Raw genomic sequence first — 11,788 nt, 5'->3', positions numbered from 1 at the left:
AAGTACAAATAAAATTACACTTGAATTATAAAACTTAACAACACTTACCTTATCATTTAAAACGAAGCAAAAACTATAAAAAAAGGTTTGTAACAAAACATTGGTCCATGCGAGCCAGATGAGTGTTTTTTAAATAATTAAAAATCGCAATAAAAGTCCATAAATATAAAATAATTCAAAAATTTTCATCAATCAATAATAATAATTTAAATTAAAAAGTGAACTAGAACCTATGTGACCCAATCAGTGAACCTGCAAAATTGAACCCGTAAAGCGGAATATAAAAAAATACATGAAAACAATAATTGACAGTGAGAAAGCAGTAGTGCAAAAGAACATTAATAAAATAAAAAAAATTAAGTGTGAAAAAAGTGCTAAAAACAAGGAAACAATATTAACACAAAATAAGTGGAAAAAGTGCATATTGAAATATATTCAGTGGAATAACATAAAAACCGAAAGCACTAATTTGGAAGATCACAAAAAAATAAACGAACCGGTGAGAGAGAAAATAAAACATTTTTGATTGGAAAACAATACAGTGGAAACAACACATAACGAACAGTGAAACAAATATACAGTGGAGAATTTTTTGAAGCGCACAGTGAATAACAATAACAACAAAATTAACATAGAGAGTAACAAGAAAATTGCAAATTATAAACTATTACAAAAACAACAAGTGGAAGTGTCATACATATTGGAAACAAAAACTACATGAAGATCAGTGTGAAAAATAGCTGGAAAATAAAAAACAGTGAAGCACACAACCAGTAAAACATAAAGTTAAAAGAGAACCCACATACATTGGCAAACAATTTAGACAAAATCAAAAATTCAACAAATTACGACAACAACAATAACAGTGCGTGCAAAACTATTGGTGAATTACAACAACAACTATAGTGTTTAAAATTTTTTGGAAAGCACAGTGTACGCCATACAGAACGAACAGTGGGAATTTACAGTGGAACATATATATAAAGGCAGTGAGAGAACATAAAGTGCTTAGTAATTAAAAATATACAAAAAAAAGACAAGTGCCAAAACTATTACAACAAAAAGCTCAGAAAAACAACAAAAATTTATACAATACAGTAAAACAAAATCAAAAATATAAAAAGAGGAACATTTTATAACAAAAGATCTACAAATAACACAAAGATTAATAAACTAATAAACGGTTCGGTACGGGTTTCAACAATACAACAACAAGCATCACAAGAGAAGGAACATAAGCATCAGAGAGAAGAAGAAGCACGCTACCATTGGAACAGAGAGAGAGAGCGGGTACACACACACAAACACCATATACATCACAACAAACGACAGCAAGAAAATTATCAAAGTGAGTACCCATGCAATTTTAAATTGGCGTGATTCAAAGGATACAGGGTGCGGCAAAAAACTGACACCGACTCTGAAACCCTTGATGACGCGTCTTATTATTGGATAATTTGACGAAATCGACACAAAATACCCAATTCCGTGCTAATTTTTGGAAAAGAGGACTGACGTTGACCCTTCAACAATCGCGGGGAATACACATACACGTCCATTTTACACGCATACACTCAAACCCTAGAATTTACCACCCATACAATCTCATTTTTGGGTAGTTTTTACATAAATCTTTGCTCTCACACATAAATACTTTGAAATTGGCGCGAAAATCTAAGAAAAAAAACGCGTAATCTAGAAACGTTATTCACACATACATTAACAACTGGGAATTTTGTGCTCATACATTGAGTAAAAGACACATACATACACAAAAGAGTTTTTTTTTGGAAAAAGTTTGGAATAATTGGAAAACATTTTGGAAATTTCTCTCATTTTTGTGGAAAATTGGAAGATTTTGACTCTCTTCTCTCTGAAACTCTTTCTCGTCTGTCCGTATACTGTGGGAATTTTTCATATGCAACTATTTTGGCGCTTTTTTTAGCAAAAATTTGCACAGCTAGACATTGCAAAGCTAGACATTTTCTGTTTTTTTGCCCTGGAAATTTGTATTTTCGGCGAATTTTGTTACTTATTGCTCATATACTTATTGGAACCGTGGAAATTTTGCTAAAATTTTGGAAAAAAATCAAAAAAACTCTCTTTGTTCATCTGTCCGAATACAGTGGGAACTTGTACAAAATCAAACGCCATTATTATATTTGAAGAGGCTGGTTGCCATCTTTTTTTTGGAAGTTCGAACATTATATACTTCATCTAGCGTCTACATTACAATTTTGGCGCAAATCTTGGGCGTCCTAATTGTACAACAGCGATATTTACATAGAATATTCAACCATTTATTAAAGAATTTGGCCAATTTACATACACACATCAGTACATAAGCTTATATGTGAAACTTATGGCGCATTTTGGGCGTCATAATTTCAAGGAACATAACCTTTAAGGAAAGCATATACATTTCTTTTGGATAATAAGACTCTTTTTTCGATGTTTACAATCGCATTTTTGAATTTTGGCGTCGTTAAAGCAAGAAAGAACATACCCTCAATAGGCAATTTTTTTGCGTAGCTTTTTGGAATACCTAGAGGCTTATTTACCCACATAACACTTAAAGAAAAAATAGTCTACATAACCGCCATATTACATAACAACCGATAACATTGCAAACAGCGTGGCGTCATTGTAATACACAACAAAGTAAACACAATCCGTTTGGTGGACAAGCGTGAACAATTGGAGGTTAGATAACCTCAATATTTGAAACTCAACCTTTATGAACATTTTTATCCCATATTTACCAATTTTTTTAAACAGCCATTTCTCATTTAAACACATAAAATATTTCTTTTCTGGAACTCTTTGATTTATCCCCAATATATTTTCAATTGTGAAATATTTTGCTGGGATTTGTTGAGTACATGTATTGTCTCAACAAAAAACTTTAAAACTTTGAACCAATCTAATTTTGGATAATATACTGCCTCAAATAAAATAAAATCCTCCTGTAAGTGGAATATTAAGTGATTTTATAAAATTTTGATAAATTTTGCGGCTGAAAATTGACACGTTGCTGAACCGATGAAGTGACAACCCAACAAACATTTTTTGGAAAATCTTTTGTGGATAAAATTTATTTAAAATTTTGGATTTTTTGGCTCGTTTGTGCTTCTTATCGTTTTTTTGGACCATCAAGTGTTGCTTTTTGTCGTCTTTTTGCACATTTCTAACTTAAGTTTGAAAAAAAAATCAACCCTTTGTGGAACAAGTGCACACATTTCTCTTGCTTTTCTTGCCTCAACTCTTTTTGGAAGAATTTATCTTGTCGAAGTTTAAATTTTTTGCGGTTTTCAAAGATATTTAATTACAAATATTTCTTTTTCTCTCACAAAATCCTCGTCAGTGATTCTAAAGCAATTTAATATCGTTTTGACTCTACAAATTATTCGTTGATTTTATAATTTGGAAAATAACATCCGAAATTTTGAAAAATCAAAATTTTTTGGATTTGTTGTAAAACCAAAAGGAACAAGTTTGTCCTCGTCATTGGTCGACTTTGTCAAATTCTTGCACAGCAAAAATCTGTTTGAAAGTTAGACCCTTCACTTCAAAATGGACAAATCTTTATGCGAAAAGTTTGCGAATTGCGTGAATGATCTTAGTGATTACACGTCAATATTATCAATTGCAAATCAGATAGACGACATACATTCATTGGAGTCATCACGAGTGCGGCTAGATGCGGTATACGATCAAGTCAAACGAGCTTATGAGGAGTGTCGAGATTACGTTCCTGAAGCCGAGGAGAAACCCATCGACAAGAATAAGTTAAGGAAACATTACTTGGAGGCGATAGACGCTTATAAAAAGGCAATAGGATCACTTAACGGACAAATACAAACGGTGAAACTAAATGAGAAAGAGGAAAGAGCCAAAAGAGAATCTCTAATGGAACAAAAAGCTAGCGGTGAGCCCACTTTAACCCAGATTTCGAGATTGCCACCATGTGATACGGAATGTTTTAAAGGAGGATACGCTGGCTGGCCAACTTTCAGAGATTTATTCACAGCAATCTTCATAACAAGTTCGAAATTGAGCAACGTGGAGAAACTTTTCCATCTTAAACAAAAGACAACAGGCGAAGCTCGAGAAATCATCAATCAGGTGCCCTTAACAAACGATGGGTTTGAGCTCGCCTGGAAACTTTTGACAGATCGATATGAAAATCGGAGGATGCAAGTGAACGAGCAGCTTAAAGTACTCTTTAATCTCCCAAATGTAACCACAGATTCCAGTTTTACGATCCAAAAACTACAGAGGACAGTCAATACATGCGTACAAACTCTGGAGACTCTAAAAATTAATGTTTCTGGCTGGGATCCACTTCTGATTTATCTTTGCTCCAGTAAATTACCCAGATCTTTTTTAGAGGAATTTGAAAATTCTTTGGAAGATTGTAAGACCCTGCCATCTTGGGAAGATTTTAATAAGTTTCTCACGCATAAATTCAAGACTATGGAGTCGGTGGGCAATATCAAGCCAAGCTTTTCAAAATTCAATCAAGGAAAACCCGATCCAAATAAGAAGATGAGATACACCAACAGTTTCCAGACAAGTACGTTTCCGAAACCTCAAAATCAAAGCGTTGTGGGAAAAAATAAAACTAATTTCTCTCAACAATCCAAACAACAGTACCAAAATACTTGCCAACTTTGCAAGTCGAATCATTTTATTCGAGATTGTCAACAATTTTTGGCTAAGAACGTTAATGACAGAATTCATGTGGTCAAAAACGCTCATTTATGTTATAATTGCCTATCTGCCAATCATGGAGTAAAAGAATGCAAGAGTCGTTTTGGCTGTAGGAATTGCAGTCAACGACATCATACAATGCTACATAAGGGTACAGAAGCCCGAACCGCAACACAACCCCTAGAACGAGATGAAGTACGCCCTAGTACGAGTGCTTCAGCTCTCACTACGTTCATACAGTCCACATCGAATGAAGAATCACAAAATATTACTACATTGACTCTCCAGGATAATGGAAATAATAAGCAAAATTCGGGAGAAACATTACTTTTTACAGCGCTTGTGCAAATTGAAGCGAATGGCCAATTTTATGGCGCCAGAGCAATAATTGACTCTGGGTCTCAGTCAACCTTCATTACAGAAAAGCTCAAAAATCGGTTGAGTTTGCCAACAAGAAAGAATCTAGTGCACGTCTCAGGCATAAATCAACTTGTTGCAGAAACATCAAATAGATCTTGCGTTTTTACTTTACGATCACGAGTCGAACCCAGCTTTAAATTGGAAGTTTGGGCACCCGTGTTAAAATCGTTACCATCAAATTTGCCGCCCTATACTTTGGATAAGACTCAACTTAGAGATGCCACGAATATGGAGTTAGCAGATCCTAAATTCTATATAAGCCAACCAGTCGATCTGTTAATTGGAATGGATATAGGACCACTTATCTTTACAGTTGGAGCTCCGATGAAATCAATTGGTACTCTATTAGCCCAAAAAACAGTTTTTGGATGGATTATTGGCGGACCATTAATAGATGGATCACGGAAACAAAGACAAATTACACTGTGTAACACAATTTCTCTGGAAAAAATATTAACACGTTTTTGGGAGGTGGAAGAAACCCCAAAACAGGTTTTGAGGTCAGAGGATGATGTCTTTTGCGAACAAAACTACATGGAAACCACTCGAAGAAATCCAGATGGTCGATACGTGGTTACACTACCCTTTAAAAAATGCGAAGAGCTTGGAGATTCGAGGAATATAGCACTGGCGCAATTCTACAGGATGGAAAGAAAGCTAATGAAAACCCCTGAAATCAAGGAACTGTATGATAAAACGATCCTGGAATATCTTGAATTAGGACATATGAGGAAGATTGCGGCACAGGATATTAGCAAAACTCCGAACTATTACCTACCTCATCATGCGGTTATCAGACCCGAGAAGATAACGTCGAAACTCAGGGTGGTTTTCAATGCCTCAAGCCCAACATCAAACAAAAAGAGCCTGAATGATAACTTATTTGCTGGTCCAATATTACAACAGGATATTGTGTTACAAGTGCTGAAATGGAGATTTTTCAGATATGTCTTTAATGCCGATGTGACAAAAATGTACCGGCAAATATTATTGAACCCCAAGCAAACCCAATTCCAAAGGATTCTATTTAGAAAATCTCTCAATGATCCTGTTGAAGACTACGAATTACTGACGGTCACTTTTGGAGTGAATTGCGCACCTTTTCTAGCCCTGCGAACTCTAATACAATTGGCAGAAGACATAAAGGATACCCACCCTCTAGCATCGAAAATAATATTGGAAAATTTATATGTCGATGATGTGTTAGCCGGAGGGCACACATTACAAGATACAATCAATTCTCGGAAAGAACTTATTTCTGCAATGGAATCTGCAGGATTCGAGCTAATGAAATGGACATCAAATGATCCACAGATTATTAGTGATTTACCAGCGGAAAAATTACTTCCTGTAAACTTACTTGATATTTCCGAGGATGCATCTACAAAAACCTTAGGAATACGTTGGAATATCTCAGGAGATTTCTTCACATTCAACCCTCCAGACATGGAGAATAAGGATTCTTACACAAAAAGAGAAGTACTTTCAACGATCGCGAAATTATTTGATCCATGTGGTTGGCTCGCGCCTATTGTAGTGGTAGCGAAGCTAGTCATGCAACAGGTATGGCTAGATAAAATAACCTGGGATGATATTCTAAAACCCCTTACAATGCTAAATTGGAAAAACTTCGTCAAAAATAGTTGCGAGATAGAAAACTTGAAAATACCAAGATGGATTCATTTCTCACCAGACACAAACATCGAGATACATGGATTTTGCGACGCCTCAGAGAGTGCCTACGCAGCCGCCTTGTACATAAGAATTGAAAAATTGAATAACGAAATTGAAACTTTTTTGTTAACGGCAAAAACTAGAGTTGCGCCTATCAAAAAGATCTCTCTTCCACGGCTGGAATTATGCGGAGCCGTTTTACTGTCGAAATTGACGCATACAATCTTAAAAAATCTTCAAATCTCAAACTTTTCATTACACTATTGGACTGATTCTACAATAGTCCTTGCCTGGCTCAAGAAACCGCCTTGCCATTGGTCAACTTTCGTCGGAAATAGAATATCAGAGATTTTAGACAATGTGGGGAACGAAAATTGGCATCATATTGACTCAGAGGATAACCCAGCAGACATTGCTAGTCGGGGTTGCTCGCCTAATGAGCTAAATAGTCATCAGTTATGGTGGCATGGCCCACACTGGTTGAAATTACAGAAATCCAGTTGGCCATTAAAGGAAGTTACTGAAGAAACTAATCTAGAAGCAAAAACTGTAAAAGTTCTGGCGATTAACATCGATGAAGATCCCTTGCAGAATTTTTCTTCTCTATCAAAACTTTATAGAACATATGCTTATGCTTTGAGATTTTGGCGGAATACCGGTGAAAATAGACGCCATCTTCGAGTTTCATCGATGGAGCTTACAGCAGAGGAAATTCAAAGCGGGAAAAGAGCCGCCATTATACGAACCCAGAAATTTTACTTTCCCGATGAGTACGATGTTTTACAAAAGCGCTCTCGAATATCATCAAGCAGTTCTTTGCTAACCTTGAACCCTTTCTTAGACGCAAAAGGCATTATGCGAGCAAATGGTAGGCTCGTACAATCGCCGGCACTCACCTACAATGAACGGCATCCTATTATTCTGCCCTACAATGCGAAGTTGACACATCTACTTGTTGAATTTTCACACAAAGTAACGTTACACGGTGGAAACCAGTTACTAACACGTATTTTGAGATCTGAATTCTGGATATTCAGACTAAAGCCATTGATAAAAAAAGTTATCAACAACTGCAAACCATGTGTATTGTATAAAAGTCATGCTCAAAAGCAGATAATGGCATCTCTGCCACCCGAAAGGACGTTATTGTCACGCCCATTTAACACAACAGGGGTTGATTTCGCTGGACCATTCAACATCAAAAACTTCACTGGTAGAGCTTGTTTGATCACCAAAGGCTACGTCTGTGTTTTTGTTTGTTTCGCGACAAAAGCTATGCACCTCGAAGCCACCAGCGATTTATCAACTCAGTCATTCCTAGCAGCATTTTCGCGATTTATTGGTCGGCGCGGCTGCCCATCATGTATTTACTCAGACAATGGGACAAATTTTGTGGGAGCTGCGGAAATTTTGAAAAAGGAAAGACTCGCTTTTTTCAAAACTCTACAAAACTCTGTTATTCATCACAACATACAACAAAATCTTAATTGGAAATTCATTCCTCCTGGAGCTCCCCATATGGGCGGTCTTTGGGAGGCAGGTGTAAAATCCTTTAAAACCCATTTGCGTAAATCAATTCCGAAAATGAACTTTACATTTGAGGAGCTTTCTACTATTTTAATACGGATTGAAGCATGTCTGAATTCTAGACCCCTCAGTCCAGCTAGTGAGGATCCTAGCGATTTAGCTCCGCTTACACCAGGTCATTTTTTGATTGGCACGCCAATTCTTGCTCCCCCCGAACCCGATTTGTCAGATACTGACATTAACTTTGCTAACAGGTGGAAAAGACTCAAGATTATTTCCCAAAACTTTTGTCAGAGATGGAAATTAGAGTACCTTAGAGAATTGCACCGTAGAACAAAATGGAAATATCAGCAGGATAATCTAAAAGAGGGCGACTTAGTAGTCATTAAGGACGACAGACTAGCTCCCAATGAATGGAAAATGGGAAGGGTGGAAAGAGCTTATCATGGGGTTGACTCAAACGTTCGAGTAATTGACTTACGTACAACTGGAGGAACAGTTACGAGACCCATCACAAAAGTCGTCAAATTATTTACCGACTGACTAGTCGGACCCCTTATTTGTAAAAATCTTGGTACTCGCCTCTCCCTCTTTTCAGATATGGCCGCCTATTTGCAAGAACGCAGCACACCAGCCAGCAACCGTGCCCTCAGACCAGTGCAGCGATCACGTTCCCGCTCAGCCGAACGACAGCAGCCGCCTCAACAACGCAGCCGATCTTCCCAACGCCGTAGCCTCAGAGACGAGAGACGCGAACGACCCAGTCATTGGCAGTTTGCCTGTGGCCTGTGTCAAGAAGATCACGCCCTCAGCTCCTGCCGTCGATTCCTAGGTCTCACGTTGCATCAAAGGTACGAAACTGTCGAAAGAAGGAGTTATTGCAGAAACTGCCTGGCCAGAAGCCACCTAGCGCCTGACTGCCCGTCTTTAATCAGCTGCCGGAGATGCGATTTGCGCCACCACACACTTCTTCACGGCGCTCCACAGATGGACGAGCCTCTGCCGTCAATCCCAGATCTCATCATCAAATTCACTTGGGATTTGGTTTTCGTTCCTACGGCTATGGTGCGTGTGTTGGCTGAAGGCATAGATACGTATGCGACAATAAGGGCTCTGGTCAGTCAGTCATCAGTGATGTCAAGGATTTCGTACTCCTCCTTCAGGCGGTTGGGTCTTCGGTCATTTCTTCATCAAAATAGGAGATTTGCTACCTTTAAGATAATGGCACGCAACACAAACGATACCTGGGCGCTCAAGGTGAACGCATTAATTACGAATGAATTGCCTTATCGACCCTACAATGACCCAATTATTGAGGACCCAACGCATGATTTTGTGCCAAATCGCCTCGCTGATGTCGATCCCCGCGGTAACACCCCTATAGAGCTAGAGTTGGGCGGCGACACATATTCTGCAATCAGACGAGAGGGCAGGTTTTTCACCGGGCTGGGGGACGTGTACGGCTACGAGACGGCGTTGGGCTACGTCATCAGCGGTCCAATCAAGAACTTGCCGAGGAGCTGAGCTGCTGAATTTCATCACTGTGTCACTGTGGGGGGAGAATGTATGGTCAGGGACCATACTTGTTGTAATTATTTTGAACGACACTGTTATTTGTCGTTTTTTGTTATTTACTTTGGTCTAGCGGTTCGCGAATTTACATATGTACGCACATATATGCAATATCCAGCCTATTCCCTTTGCTGCTTTCCAACAAGGTTGGAAAACATAATTATGCTTTATAAGCAGCCAAGGCAGCAAAGGGAGTCTAGTCTTTGATCGAGTTTAAAAGCGCACGCAAACGTCTCCCCACAGTGAACACAAAGTTAAACACAAAAAGAACAAAAGAAAAATAGAAAGAACACTACATTTTGTTAAACATACAATTTATACATGAAATCACAAACAGAAACAAACAACACGAATTGTTACAAGTCACACATCGATTTGTTTAAAATATTACGAAAAACATAAAAAAAAATACAAACCACAAACATTCACCATTGTACATATACTCACAGAACATCAAATGTTAAAATCATAAATAATATAAATAAGTTAAAAAATACTTAAACCTAATTAAAAACTACTTAAACCTAGTTAAAATCAAATTAATCTAATATTGCACCTACAAAGAATTTGCACTTAACCCCCATTTTTGTAAATAAAACCTAATTCTATCCTAAATTGAAATTTAAAGTAAAGCTAAAGAATTGTGCTATCTAAAATCTACATAAAACCATCAAAAGCTAAAACATACAACATTCATACACACATACATGCAACATTGAAGTACAAATAAAATTACACTTGAATTATAAAACTTAACAACACTTACCTTATCATTTAAAACGAAGCAAAAACTATAAAAAAAGGTTTGTAACAAAACAAAGACCTTATGGTCTTCTATACGAAGACCTTATGGCCTTCTATACGAAGACTTGCTGGTCTTCTATACAAAGACCTGATGGTCTTCTGTACGAAGACCTTGTGGTCTTCTATACGAAGACCTTATGGTCTTCTATACGAAGACCTTATGGTCTTCCATACGAAGACCTTATGGTCTTCTATACGAAGACCTTATGTTCTTCTATACGAAGACCTTATGGTCTTCTATACGAAGACCTTATGGTCTTCTATACGAAGACCTTATGGTCTTCTATACGAAGACCTTATGGTCTTCTATACGAAGACCTGCTGGTCTTCTATACGAAGACCTGCTGGTCTTCTATACGAAGACCTGCTGGTCTTCTATACGAAGACCTGCTGGTCTTCTATACGAAGACCTGCTGGTCTTCTATACGAAGACCTGCTGGTCTTCTATACGAAGACCTGATGGTCTTCTATACGAAGACCTGATGGCCTTCTATACGAAGACCTGATGGCCTTCTATACGAAGACCTTATGATCTTCTATACGAAGACCTTATGGTCTTCTATACGAAGACCTTATGGTCTCCTATACGAAGACCTTATGGTCTTCTATACGAAGACCTTATGGTCTTCTATACGAAGACCTTATGGTCTCCTATACGAAGACCTTATGGTCTTCTATACGAAGACCTTATGGCCTTCTATACGAAGACTTGCTGGTCTTCTATACAAAGACCTGATGGTCTTCTGTACGAAGACCTTGTGGTCTTCTATACGAAGACCTTATGGTCTTCTATACGAAGACCTTATGGTCTTCCATACGAAGACCTTATGGTCTTCTATACGAAGACCTTATGTTCTTCTATACGAAGACTTGATGGTCTGCTATACGAAGACCTGATGGTCTTCTATACGAAGACATGATGGTCTTCTATACGAAGACCTGATGGTCTTCTATACGAAGACCTGATTGTCTTCTATATGAGAACCTCATGCTCCACTATGAGAAGGCCTCATTATCTTCCATAAGAACACCTCATTGTCTTCTATAAGAATACCTCATGGTCTTCTATACGATGACC

General features: G+C 37.8%; 1 protein-coding gene across 1 annotated transcript; it reads left to right on the top strand.

The window, feature by feature from the left end:
- The first annotated feature begins 219 nt into the window (after positions 1-219).
- LOC141404761 (uncharacterized) lies at positions 220-10,662 on the top strand. Its single transcript, XM_073988469.1, has 2 exons — positions 220-1,348; positions 8,933-10,662. Exon 2 carries the CDS (start codon positions 8,935-8,937, stop codon positions 9,856-9,858), a length of 924 nt encoding a protein of 307 aa, XP_073844570.1. The 5' UTR covers positions 220-1,348; positions 8,933-8,934; the 3' UTR covers positions 9,859-10,662.
- Positions 10,663-11,788: the final 1,126 nt, after the last annotated feature.

The sequence above is a fragment of the Musca autumnalis genome, unplaced genomic scaffold (assembly GCF_047663935.1).
Source record: "Musca autumnalis isolate F117 unplaced genomic scaffold, ASM4766393v1 scaffold_5, whole genome shotgun sequence".
In the NCBI taxonomy this organism is placed as follows: Eukaryota; Metazoa; Arthropoda; class Insecta; order Diptera; family Muscidae; genus Musca; species Musca autumnalis.
Note: the sequence above shows the minus strand (reverse complement) of the source record. Positions and strands in the feature narration are given on the sequence as shown.